This window comes from Balaenoptera borealis (assembly GCF_965194805.1).
Source record: "Balaenoptera borealis genome assembly, chromosome: 13".
Taxonomy (NCBI): domain Eukaryota; kingdom Metazoa; phylum Chordata; class Mammalia; order Artiodactyla; family Balaenopteridae; genus Balaenoptera; species Balaenoptera borealis.
This window is the reverse complement of record NC_138870.1, coordinates 7,545,914-7,560,316: the sequence shown is the minus strand read 5'-3', so window position 1 is coordinate 7,560,316 and position 14,403 is coordinate 7,545,914. Positions and strand designations below refer to the sequence as shown.

The window sequence follows — 14,403 nt, the reverse complement described above, 5'->3', positions numbered from 1 at the left end:
GGTGATAAGGGTGATGAAGTCACAGCTTCAGGCACAATAGGAATCATGAAGATCTGGATGGGGATTGGCCAAGCCTCATCCTATAACTGCTAGATAGAAACAAGTAATCTCTGGGAACTTCACTTCCACCACAGCTCCACTGAACCAAAAATATTAGACAATCAGATTAGCTTGCCCAAGGTCAAACAGCTTGTGAGCAGCTGATCTGGCACTGAAAGCTGGCCTGCTGAGTCCCAGCTCCAGGCCCTTTCCAGTGCCCACAGGGCTGCCTGCCTTGCTGCCTGCCCTGGCCTGTGTTCTTGCCTGGCACTGATCTCCTCATTCTCTCCCTCACCCATGCCCAGCTCATTTATCACCCAGCCCTTCTGTTTCTTTTTTTCATTCTTTCAAGGAGAACTGCTTCTCTCTCCTGGGTCTGGGGTCAGGGCTCTCCTAGGGCTGGTAGTGAGAGGCTGGCAGGCCTGCTAGCTGGCCGCTCAGTGGTTACTTCCACTGCTGGGGCCCATATTTGGATACCTCAGCACTGACCCCAGATAAGCCACATGCTGCTTTCACCCTGTGCCTCCCTAGCCTCAAGGCCACCCTTAAGTAGAGGACTCGCGTTCCTCTGCTTAACTGGGCAGTAGGGGCTGCTGGGACGGCAACAGTAGACCTAAGAGTTAGAGGAGCCCTGGGTCTCCTGTCTCTGCACTCCCAGGAGAGCCCGTCTCTTACCCTAAAGCTTCCTGATTTAGGGCTCTCTGTGAAGGCCCAAAACGTAATGTGAGCTCCAGCCCCAGGCCCCAGGGTAGATTTTACTACACATATTCAGAATGTCCCTCTCACTGCATCGGAGCCATATCCATTCACAAAATGAAGAAACTATTTCCCTAGACTTCCCTAGACTTCACAGCCCTAGAGCCAGCCTTATTCAGCAGAACAATGTCTAAATTGAAAAACCAAAAAAAAGGACAGATTTCCCCTGCCACAGGGAACACTCTGTCCCACCACCACTCCCCCGTACACACAATGATCTCAATTCCTGGTCTGAACTCAACCTTCTCTAAGGTGACTGACCAGTGCAGACCCACTGACAAGATGCTAATGTGGTTCCACAGTCTTTGCCAGCTCCCAAGACTTCTTATGTACCATCTCCAGGAGCCTTCATGCCTCATCTCCATCTGCCATGAGTGTGTGTTTCCTCTCAAGGTCCACAAACCCCCTATTTCTCAATCAGAACAGCAAAGAGAAATCTCTGATACCAGGACACTGCCTAAGAACAAAAAATGTGCCCAGTGCGGGATTGGATAAGAAATATGAGGTCTGAATTCTGCTTCTCATCCAATTGAGGAAATAAAATCCCAGGTGGAAAAGGCAAGGGTCATTATAGACTGTGATCATCGGGGAATACTTTACGGAACATTAGAGAAGAAAAATAACTTTTCAGCAAATGCAACTGAAAGGAAATTACCTGTTGAGAATCAGAATGACTTCCTGATTCTAAGGGATGTAAACAGGAAACCAAGATGCCTATGTGCCTTTATTGGCTTTATTTTTGGCTGAGTCTCAGATATTATAATTCTCCAAGTTTTTTTTTTTAACTTATCAAAATAAGAACTAAAGTTAGGGGCTTCCCTGGTGGCGCAGTGGTTGAGAGTCTGCCTGCCAATGCAGGGGACACGGGTTCGAGCCCTGGTCTGGGAAGATCCCACATGCCGCGGAGCAACTGGGCCCGTGAGCCACAACTACTGAGCCTGCGCGTCTGGAGCCTGTGCTCCGCAGCAAGAGAGGCCGCGATAGTGAGAGGCCCGCGCACCGCGATGAGGAGTGGCCCCCGCTCGCCGCAACTAGAGAAAGCCCTCGCACAGAAACGAAGACCCAACACAGCCATAAATAAATAAATAAATAAATAAATAAATAAATAAATAAATTTTTTAAAAAGTATTTTAAAAAAATAAAATTAAAAAAAGAACTAATGTTTAAAAGCTGAAACAAAAAAAAGTGTTCAGACTATTTTACTCTTATCATTGCTAATAACTACACTATAATAAAATCTACATGATTGTGTTGTTTTGTTTTGTGTTGACATCTTCACCCAGAAATGTTCACGTTTTGGGTTAAAACAACACTCATTGACTCCAGCACATCTTTCTCCTCCTAATAAAGCTCTTTCCTCCTTATGCAGAACGCTGTTCAATTTTCTATTCTTTTTCATATAAAGTCTGTTTATAACCCCTTGTGTAGGAAAAAAAATCAGGAAAAATGCAATTTAAATAATCCTAAGTGAGGAGGCTTTAAAAAAAACAACATAGCATTTGCCTTATTCTTTTAACAAACCGGGGAATTTAAATCTGAAGTTTCATTTAATGATTCAAAATATAAATATAAGTAATTAAGGAGAACAAAGAACAAATAAGAACAAATAAGAACAAAGAACAAATACAGGAACAAAGAGGTTAAAGTAGTATAGGAAATGGTATAGGACATATATGCACTACCAAATGTAAATCAATAGCTAGTGGGATGCAGCCGCATAGCACAGGGAGATCAGCTCAGTGCTTTGTGACCACCTAGAGGAGTGGGATAGGGAGGGTGGGAGGGAGACGCAAGAGGGAGGAGATATGGGGATATATGTATATGTATAGCTGATTCACTTTGTTATAAAGCAGAAACTAACACACCATTGTAAAGCAATTATACTCCAATAAAGATGTTAAAAAAATAATAAAAAATAAAAGGTTTTTAAAAAATAGAATCTCTTTACATTTTATTTTCTTTAGAATTTTTTTCCAGATTTGTTGAGATATAATTAACATATAGCATTGTGTAAATTTAAGGTATACAACATAATGCTTTGATACATGTATATATTTTGAAATGATTACAATAAGTTTAGTAAAGGTTTCCACCACCTCACATAATTACCTTTTCTTTCTTCTTGTGTTGAGAACATTTAAGATCTACTGTGTAAGAGTAACTTTCAAGTACATAATATAGTATTGTTAACTATAGTCCATGTTGACATTAAATTCCCAGAACTTATTCATCTTATAGCTGGGGGTTTGTACCCTTTCACCACCATTTCTCCATTCTTCCACTCCCCCAGCCCCTGGGAACCATCATTAACTCCATTTTTAAGAGTTTAACTTTTTTTAGATTCCACAAATAAGAGATATCATAAAGTAGTTGTCTTTCTCTGTCTGGCTTATTTCAATTACCATAATGCCCTCAAGGTCCTTTCATGTTGTCACAAATGGCAGCATTTCCATCTTTTTTATGGCTGAATTATATTCCATTATATACAGGTACATCGCATTTTCTTTATCCATTCACCTGTTGATGAACACTTTAATTGTAGTTTCCATATCTTGGCCATTGTGAATAATGCTGCAATTAACATAGGAGTGAAGACATCTCTTTGAGATACTGATTTCATTTCCTTTGGATATATACCCAGAAGTTGGATTGCTGAATCATATGGTGGTTCTATTTTTAATTTTTTGAGGAACCTCCATACTCTTTCCATAATGGCTGCACCAATGTGCATTCCGACCAACAGTGCACAAGGGCTCCCTTTTCTTCTCAGCCTCCACTAAAACTTGTTGTCTCTTGTCTTTTTGATGATAGCCACTCTAGCAAGTGTGAGGTGATGTCTCATTGTGGTTTTGATTTGAATCTCCCTGATGATTAGTGATAGTATCTTTTCATGTATTGTGTTGGCCAAAAAGTTCATTTGGGTTTTTGTAATGTCTTATGGAAAAACCCAGACGAACGTTTTGGCCAACCCAATATCTCTTGGCCAGTTGTATGTCTTCTTTGGAAAAATGACTATTCAAGTCCTTTGCCCATTTTTTAATTGGATTTTTTTTGGCTGTTAAATTGTACGAGTTTTTAGTATAATTTAGATTCTAACTAACTCCTTATCAGATAGATGATTTGCAAATATCTTCTCCCACTCCATAGGTTGCCTTTTCATTTTGTTGATTGTTTCCTTTGTTGTGCAGAAACATTTTAGTGTTATACAGTTCACTTGTTTATTTTTGCTTTTTGTTGCTTGTGCATTTAGTGTCACATCCAAAAATTGGCGTCAAGACCAGAGTCTATGAGCATTTTCACTGTGTTTTCCTCAAGGATTTTTACAGTTTCAGGTCTTATATTTAAGCCTTTAATCCATTTGTAGTTAATTTTAGTATAAGGATATAATAAAGGGGTCCTGTTTTATTCATTTGCTTGTGAATATCAAGTTTTACCAACAGCATTTATTGAAGAGACAATTGCTTCCTAATTGAGTGTTCATGGCACCCTTGTCAAAGATTAGTTGGACACTTGTAAGAGAACAATTTCCAATAGAATGAACATAAATGACACAACAATAGCATGCCAGTAGCTGTTGAAATTGGTAAGCCACTTTAAAAAATCATTTGTTGAAATCTACAAAATATACACATATTATACCCTATAACCCAGAATATTCCAAAGAGTATATTCCTGAGTATATTCCTAAGAAAAACTTTCATCAATTTTGGGTAATAGTGGCTGATATGAATATCTTTTTATATGTGTTTCGGTAGATAAACTCATTTTTTCTTTCCTATTATATAGCTCTGACACCAGTTCTACTTATAATGGCCAAAAACTAGAAATAATTCAATGTCCAAAATGCAAATAAATAGTGATAGAGACTTGCATTAGAATACTAGATAGCAATTTAATAAAATACTGCTACATGTAGTAACTTATTTTAATTTCGCAGACATACTATTTTGTAAAAGAAGCCAGGCCAAAAGAAATTCTCACTGTTCAAACTGCTCAACCACAGGAAGAACTAATCTATGGTGATAAAAGGTTGGTACATATAGTGGTAGGCAGGGAAAGCAAGCATGAGAGTGCCTTCTCTGGCATAGAAAATATTCTTTATCTAGCAAATACATATATGGGTATATAGTTATGTATCAGTTCTTTAGTTGTACACTTAACATTTGTGAAATTTACTCTATGTAAGTTTATAACTCCATATAAAAGTAAAATTAATATTGTACTAGCCTTTTTAAATGAGCTGGGGATTTTTTCCCTCTATTTTCTGCTGCTTCTATTTTTTAAATTTAAATATTAATTATTGCTTGAGAGTTTGATGAAACATACCAATAAAACCATCTAGGACTTGAGGACACAGGGAGGGGGAAGGGTAAGCTGGGACAAAGTGAGAGAATGGCATGGACTTATATATACTACCAAATGTAAAATAGATAGCTAGTGGGAAGCAGCCGCATAGCACAGGGAGATCAGCTCAGTGCTTTGTGACCACCTAGAGGGGTGGGATAGGGAGGGTGGGAGGGAGGCGCAAGAGGGAGGAGATATGGGGATATATGTATACGTATAGCTGATTCACTTTGTTATAAAACAGAAACTAACACACCATTGTAAAGCAATTATACTCCAACAAAGATGTTAAAAAAAAAAAACCATCTAGGCCTGTGTTTTACTGTCGAATTCAGTTTCACTGTTTCTTCCTGTGTTAATAGCAGAATTATATATACGTATGTATTCAATAAAATTGTGGACTTACATATTTCTCTCTCACTTAGGAATGATACTTTTGCTGTACATACAATTCCAAATTGAATGTTCTTATTCTTTTAAAGATACTACTTTATTGTCTTCTTGTAAGTAATATTGCTACTGATAATTTTAGAGTCAGTCTGATTCTTGTTTCTTGGCAGATGATGTGTTCTTTTTTCTGAAAAATTTTACTTTGACATTTAAAAAAATTTTCTATATAGTTTGGGTGTGAATGTTTTTCCTTATCTTATTTCACTGGCAATCTACAAACCCTTTCGAAATGAGACCTTACATATTTTTAAAAATTCTGTGAAATTTATATCTATTGGTTTTTCAAGCTCTTTTCTTCTCTCTAGTTTTATGTTTTTCTTTTTTTTTCTGGGACCCTCTCAAGTCTATGATAATGCTTTTCTCCTGTCCTCTGTATCCCTTACCATTTTAGTTATATTTTCTCTGTCTTTACTTTTTTCTCTTGCCTTCTTGGAAAATGACTCAAAGTGATTTTCCAACTTACCCACTTGCTCTTATCCACATTCACCATACTATTTATTGGTTGATTGTTTTCTTTAACTTTCCAGCTAAGCAGCCCTTTTGTACTTGCCTGATATTAGTCATGGACACAGTGAGTAGCTTAGGTTGCTGCCACAGATTTCCGTGGCTATGAAACAAGTGATAAAATGAATTGGGGGAAATGCAAGATCAGAACTTTCCTCTGGTGTCCACATACAGCTTTCTTCCCAGGTTGCAGCCACTCACCAGCCTCTGCCCGGCCCTCCAGTCTCCAAGCACCATTTCAATCTGGGTTCAATGTACACAGGGGATGGTCTCACTCTGATGTGGTTAATTCTTTGGATACTTACTTCCTTTTTAGCTCTGTTATTTCTCCAGAGCTGATTTTGGGAATTAGCAGCCTCTCTCCGTTCAGTGTTTTGTCAGGAATAGGGTATTGTGGCATAAAAAAGAAATTATCCCATTAAAGAAGAAAGATTTTGAGAGCACAGTACACATATGTGTCTTTTTTGGACCAAACTATACAAAATATGATCAATAAAACATAGAGTTCAAATTTGTAAAATTATAATTACCCTTTTATCTCTATGATTGATCAATGGTGAGCCTTCCAGTTGAGGAAATTCTGTAGATACTGTAGATCTTTCAGAGCAATATAAGATATACAAATTACACCACAAATTTCTGCCAAGTTGAGATCAGCAGGGTCTCTTACATTACTGTTAATCAGATATTACTAAAGGTGCAGGATGTTTTTCTGTTCATCATTAGGCCCGTTTGCAATTATAACCACAGTGGTATGTAACAGGAAGGAAAATTCTGCTGTATCAAAAGAAAAAACAGCAGTTGCTTTTGCATTCCGGAGAAGAGGGTGGGTTGTGGGTAATACTAAAAGTTAACACCCAATGTGTATATTTTATTATAGGAGGTCAGCCAATGCCCAAATATTATGATTGAATGTACATTCCTTATAGCAAGTCTGCTATGTGGACAAGGTAGCTGGGTGTACCTCCTAACTAGACTAATCTGTTTATATGCTAAAATTCTGCCATGTTCCTATACAGAAATTCAGGCAGTCCCTGCCAAACCAAAGCACAAAGCTGGCCTAACATCCAAACAGGCAGAATGTGCAAATCCTATTTAGTGGGATCAACTTGTGCTCAAAGATACCTTAAATATGAGAATCAGGAAACCAAAAAGCTGGCCAGGCAGTGACTGTTGAAAGGATAAGCCTTTTCTCTGATTTCCTGTCCATGAATCAAGCATACAATCTGAAGTGGACAAAATTCTTCTTCTTTGTCTTTGTTGGAGAAAGGTTGTTTTTTTGGTCTACTCTCCCTATACCTCTTTATACCTGAGGCAGGAAGGTCGATTTCAAAATTACTTATGGGAGGCATTGCAAAACTTATAAGAAAAAGAAATTAGGAAAAGTCAATAAAAGGGAGAGTGTTTAAGCAATGGTGATAGGGTGAAAAACAAAGAGAAATTCCCTCGTGCAGGGGGTATGGGAGAGAACAATGGTGGGATATTAGGATTAGGTCAAATTTGCTAACTATTTACATTTTGCACCAGGCTATATCCCCTCCTCTCCCTCCTTTAACACTAAACTTTAGTAAATGTTGACTACGTAAAATAAGCTTTTTTTTTTTTTTGTCCGCGCCTCACGGCTTACAGGATCTCAGTTCCCCGACCAGAGATTGAACCTGAGCCACGGCAGTGAAAGCCCGGAATCCTAACCACTAAGCCAACAGGGAACTCTAAAATGAGCTTTTGATAGTAATATTTTGGAGGAGGAAGAAACAGCAAAATGTCTACACATTAGCTGAAATGAGGCAGAGAGAGGCATAGAAAAAAAAAAGGAAGAAAAAAGAGATTGAGATTTTAACAAAAACACACTTTCAGGAAGTAGTAGTTAGACATATGATAGCCCAAACACACTCAAGAACTATTAGAAATACTAGGTAGAGTATACAAAGCTAATGATTGAAACCACTTTATTTCTTTCCTTTTTTTTTTAACATCTTTATTGGAGTATAATTGCTTTACAATGTTGTATCAGTTTCTGCTGTATAACAAAGTGAATCAGCTATATGTATACATATATTCCCATATCTCCTCCCTCTTGCGTCTCCCTCCCACCCTCCCTATCCCACCCCTCTAGGTGGTCACAAAGCACTGAGCTGATCTCCCTGTGCTATGCAGCTGCTTCCCACTATCTATTTTACATTTGGTGTTAGTCAAAGGACTTGAGAACTTGAACATGTTATATGTAGACAGTATATTTGTCCTCAGCAGATGTGTGAACTCTAATGACTTTCCCAGGAAGTTCAGAAGATTAGCAAGTCTAATCTTACTCTGTATAATACGTAATCCTACTGATCCTAAGACAGCAGGTGTGAAAGTAAGGACCTCATTCTCTTCCCTTTCCACTGATAAGTACACATTAGGTTGGAATTTGGGGATGAAAGTAGACACTTTTTTCTTGTAAGGGCTTATCATTTGACTTTTCTGTACTCCTAGCTTGAATCTAAGGGGTTACTTTATTTCTTCAAAACAAGTAATTCAGAGAAAGTAGAATAGAGAGTAATTTTACAGAGAGAGTACAGCTGCTTATAATAGAACTATTTTCCAAAATGTCATGCATGAGTATCTTCTAGGATATGAGTTGAAAGGACTATCCACATTCACCACAGTTATAACATGCTGAGAGAACAAGAATGGTCCAACTCCTAATGAATCATCACTAACCCTGGCCCTAATCCAGCTCCCAGCTCTTCTCTTATCCACCAAGAGACTCGTAGTTTCTGATCTTTTCTACAGCCAGAGGAAGTGAGAATAGGGAACGGAAACTTGTTTTCCCAACTAAAATCTAACCATACTCTGGGGTAACTTGAATTGATCTACTTTAAAGGGTCACTGAACTCAAGGACATAAGAAATAATCTTCATTTAAATTAACCAGGTTGCACACATTATATGCTATACCTAGTAACTCAATCATGAAAAGACAAAATTGCATTTGAAAAAAAATTGAAGCCTAAGAATCTCTGCAACCAAAGCTACAAAGTTAACATAAAAACATTCTGCTTCCAAGCGACTTCTGTACTTTCCTATTTCAATTATGCCTCTGAGAAGTTTTTAGATTTATTTATTTACTAAGAAAGTTTTGCCACAGCTACAGCTACCTCCGCGAAATCAAATTCCCGGGTCTATAGGGGGAGGAGGTGCCAAAATTACGTGAGGAGAGATGATGTAATTAGGATAGAACATTTCTGGAATATTCAAGTGCTGTTACTATGAGGTCATCTTGGGAGGAGATGAACCTCAACTCTGGATTCAGCATCTCCCTCAGTTTGACCACAGGTCTCTCACCTAGGGTTTCACTCAGGAGAAGAAAATATATATCTGGATGAAAGTGACTAGGGGATGAATACTATAAAAGTAGTTTGGGTTAAAGTGTCTAGATGTTCACAAAAATTTCTGAACAACAAAGAACTTATATGAAAGGACCAAAGTATTTATTATTGGACAATTTACATAAAAATGGAACACAAGTCAGCATTATCCTATATGGACACAAGCAGTGATATTTTTTGAACCTCAAGTTTGGACCAGAATGTAACAGGAGTTTCAATAGACGTGTATTTGTTCTTCAGATGGAATTCCACTGCTTCCAAATGCAGCATCCTCATTTCCAAGCTCATATTCTTCGGTCAGGAGTTTCTCCTTTCCCAGATCTTCTTTCCTGGAGGAACGTGAAAAAAACCTGCAATAGCAAATTTAGGCCCTGGTTATGATTATGACTCAGACTAAACAGAGCCCTCTAGAGGCATCAGAATCAGGGGCAAAGCGAAAACACAGCACTCCTGGCGAATCAGATTGAGATCATTTCTGCACAATATAAAACACATCAGGGGGCTTCCCTGGTGGCGCAGTGGTTGAGAATCTGCCTGCCAATTCAGGGGACACGGGTTCGAGCCCTGGTCTGGGAAGATCCCACATGTCGTGGAGCAACTGGGCCCGTGAGCTACAATTACTGGGGCTGCGCGTCTGGAGCCTGTGCTCCGCAACAAGAGAGGCCGCGATAGTGAGAGGCCTGCGCACCGCGATGAAGAGTGGACCCCGCTTGCCGCAACTGGAGAAAGCCCTTGCACGGAAACGAAGACCCAACACAGCCACAAATAAACAAATAAATAAATTTTTTAAAAACCACACACATCAGGAAAAGCATATTAGATACAAACTTTTTTTTTAAACATCTTTATTGGAGTATAATTGCTTTACAATGGTGTGTTAGTTTCTGCTTTATAACAAAGCGAATCAGTTTTACATATACATATGTTCCCATATCTCTTCCCTCTTGCATCTCCCTCCCTCCCACCCTCCCTATCCCACCCCTCTAGGTGGTCACAAAGCACCGAGCTGATCTCCCTGTGCTATGCGGCTGCTTCCCACTAGCTATCTATTTTACGTTTGGTAGTGTATATATGTCCATGCCACTCTCTTACTTTGTCACGGCTTACCCCTCCCCCTCCCCATATCCTCAAGTCCATTCTCTAGTAGGTCTGTGTCTTTATTCCCATCTTGCCACTAGGTTCTTCATGACTTTTTTTTTTTTTCCTTAGATTCCATATATATGTGTTAGCATACTGTATTTGTTTTTCTCTTTCTGACTTACTTCACTCTGTATGACAGCCTCTAACTCCATCCACCTCACTACAAATAGCTCAATTTCATTTCTTTTTATGGCTGAGTAATATTCCATTGTATATATGTGCCACACCTTCTTTATCCATTCATCTGTTGATGGACACTTCAGTTGCTTCCATGTCCTGGCTATTGTAAATAGAGCTGCAATGAACATTTTGGTACATGACTCTTTTTGAATTATGGTTTTCTCAGGGTATATGCCCAGTAGTGGGATTGCTGGGTCATATGGTAGTTCTATTTTTAGTTTTTTAAGGAACCTCCATACTGTTCTCCATAGTAGCTGTATCAATTTACATTCCCACCAACAGTGCAAGAGTGTTCCCTTTTCTCCACACCCTCTCCAGCATTTATTGTTTGTAGATTTTTTGATGATGGACATTCTGACTGGTGTGAGATGATATGTCATTGTAGTTTTGATCTGCATTTCTTTAATGGTTAATGATGTTGAGCATTCTTTCATGTGTTTGTTGGCAATCTGTATCTCTTCTTTGGAGAAATGTCTATTTAGGTCTTCTGCCCATTTTTGGATTGGGTTGTTTGTTTTTTTGTTATTGAGCTGCATGAGCTGCTTGTAAATTTTGGAGATTAATCTTTTGTCAGTTGCTTCATTTGCAAATATTTTCTCCCATTCTGAGGGTTGTCTTTTGGTCTTGTTTGTGGTTTCCTTTGCTGTGCAAAAGCTTTTAAGTTTCATTAGGTCCCATTTGTTTACTTTTGCTTTTATTTCCATTTCCCTAGGAGCTGGGTCAAAAAGGATCTTGCTGTGATTTATGTCATAGAGTGTTCTGCCTATGTTTTCCTCTAAGAGTTTTATAGTGTCTGGCCTTACATTTAGGTCTTTAATCCATTTTGAGTTTATTTTTGTGTATGGTGTTAGGGAGTGTTCTAATTTCATTCTTTCACATGTAGCTGTCCAGTTTTCCCAGCACCACTTATTGAAGAGGCTGTCTTATCTCCATTCTATATTCTTGCCTCCTTTATCAAAGATAAGGTGACCATATGTCCATGGGTTTATCGCTGGGCTTTCTATCCTGTTTCATTGATGTATATTTCTGTTTTTGTGCTAGTACCATACTGTCTTGATTACTGTAGCTTTGTAGTATAGTCTGAAGTCTGGGATCCTGATTCCTCTAGCTCCATTTTTCTTTCCCAAGATTGCTTTGGCTATTCTGGGTCTTTTGTGTTTCCATGCAAACTGTGAAATTTTTGTTCTACTTCTGTGGAAAATGCCATTGATATTTGACAGGGATTGCATTGAATCTGTAGATGACTTTCAGTAGTATAGTCATTTTCACAATGTTGATTCTTCCAATCCAAGAACATGGTATATCTCTCCATCTATTTCTAACATCTTTACTTTCTTTCATCAGTGTCTTATAGTTTTCTGCATACAGGACTTCTGGCTCCTTAGGTAGGTTTATTCCTAGGTATTTTATTCTTTTTGTTGCAGTGGTAAATAAGAGTGTTTACTGAATTTGTCTCTCAGATTTCATCATCAGTGTATAGGAATGCAAGAGACTTCTGTGCATTAATTTTGCATCCTGCTACATTACCAAATTCACTGATTAGCTCTAGTAGTTTTCTGGTAGCATCTTTAGGATTCTCTATGTATAGTATCATGTCATCTGCAAACAGTGACAGCTTCACTTATTCTTTTCCGATTTGGATTCCTTTTATTTCTTTTTCTTCTCTGATTGCTGTGGCTAAAATTTCCAAAACAATGTTGAAAAATAGTGGTGAGAGTGGGCAACCTTGTCTTGTTCTTGATATTAGTGGAAATGGTTTCAGTTTTTCCCCATTGAGAATGATGTTGGCTGTGGGTTTGTCATATATGGCCTTTATTATGTTGAGGTAAGTTCCCTTTGTGTCTACTTTCTGGAGAGTTTTTATCATAAATGGGTGTTGAATTTTGTTGAAAGTTTGTTCTGCATCTATTGAGATGATCATACGGTTTTTATCCTTCAATTTGTTAATGTGGTGTATCACATTGATTGATTTGTGTATACTGAAGATTCCTTGCATTCCTGGGATAAACCCCATTTGATCATGGTGTATGATCCTTTTAATGTACTGCTGGATTCTGTTTGCTAGTATTTTGTTGAGGATTTCTGCATCTATGTTCATCAGTGATATTGGTCTGGTGTTTTCTTTTTTTGTAACATCTTTGTCTGATTTTGGTATCAGGGTGATAGTGGCCTCGTAGAATGAGTTTGGGCATGTTCCTCCCTCTGCTATATTTTGGAAGAGTTTGAGAAGGATAGGTGTTAGCTCTTCTCTAAATGTTTGATAGAATTCGCCTGTGAAGCCTCTGGTCCTGGGCTTTTGTTTGTTGGAAGATTTTTAATCACAGTTTCAATTTCAGTGCTTGTGATTGGTCTGTTTGTATTTTCTATTTCTTCCTGGTTCCGTCTTGGAAGCTTGTGCTTTTCTAAGAATTTGTCCATTTCTTCCAGGTTGTCCATTTTATTGGCATAGAGTTGCTTGTAGTAATCTCTCATGATCGTTTGTATTTCTGCAGTGTCAGTTGTTACTTCTCCTTTTTCATTTCTAATTCTATTGATTTGAGTCTTCTCCCTTTTTTTCTTGATGAGTCTGGCTAATGGTGTATCAATTTTGTTTATCTTCTCAAAGAACCAGTTTTTAGTTTTATTGATCTTTGCTATTGTTTCCCTCATTTCTTTTACATTTATTTCTGATCTGATCTTTATGATTTCTTTCCTTCTGGTAACTTTGGGATTTTTTGTTGTGCTTTCTCTAATTGCTTTAGGTGTAAAGTTAGGTTGTTTATTTGAGATTTTCCTTGTTTCTTGAGGTAGGCTTGTACTGCTGTAAACTTCCCTCAAGAACTGCTTTTGCTGCATCCCATAGGTTTTGGGCTGTCATGTTCATCGTCATTTGTTTCTAGGTACTTTTTGATTTTCTCTTTAATTTCTTCAGTGATCTCTTGGTTATTTAGTAGCATATTATTTAGCCTCTATGTGTTTGCATGTTTTACAGTTTTTTTCTTGTAATTGATATCTAGTCTCATAGTGTTGTGGTAGGAAAAGATACTTGATAGGGTTTCAATTTTCTTAAATTTACCAAGGCTTGATTTGTGACCCAAGATATGATCTATCCTGGAGAATGTTCCATGAGCACCTGAGAAGTGTATTCTGTTGTTTTTGGATGGATTGTCCTATAAATATCTATTAAGTCCATTTTGTTTAATGTTTCATTTAAAGCTTGTGTTTCCTTATTTATTTTCATTTTGGGTGATTTGTCCATTGGTGAAAGTGGGGTGTTAAAGTCCCCTACTATGGTTGTGTTACTGTCATTTTCCCCTTTATGGCTGTTAGCATTTGCCTTATGTATTGAGGTGCTCCAATGTTGGGTGTGTAGATATTTACAATTGTTATATCTTCTTCTTGGATTGATCCCTTGATCATCATGTAGTGTCCTTCTTTGTCTCTTGTAATAGTCTTTATTTTAAAGTCTATTTTGCCTGATATGAGAATTGCTACTCCAGCTTTCTTTTGATTTCCATTTGCATGGAATATCTTTTCCCATCCCCTCACTTTCAGTCTGTATGTGTCCCTAGGTCTGAAGTGTGTCTCTTGTAGACAGCATATACATGGGTCTTTTTGTATCCATTCAGCCAGTCTATGTC

The 14,403-nt window shown here is 38.0% G+C and overlaps 1 protein-coding gene across 1 annotated transcript in view; it reads right to left on the bottom strand.

Annotated features, from left to right (window-relative positions):
- Positions 1-9,543: 9,543 nt before the first annotated feature.
- Positions 9,544-14,403, bottom strand: part of LOC309609663 (antigen WC1.1-like) — a gene marked incomplete at its 5' end in the record, with an annotated part of 64,574 nt that continues 59,714 nt past the window's right edge. The window contains one exon of the mRNA XM_082351366.1: positions 9,544-9,813. Within this exon, the coding sequence (XP_082207492.1) occupies positions 9,761-9,813 (53 nt within the window). The 3' untranslated portion in view covers positions 9,544-9,760. The remainder of the gene's footprint in view (positions 9,814-14,403) is intronic.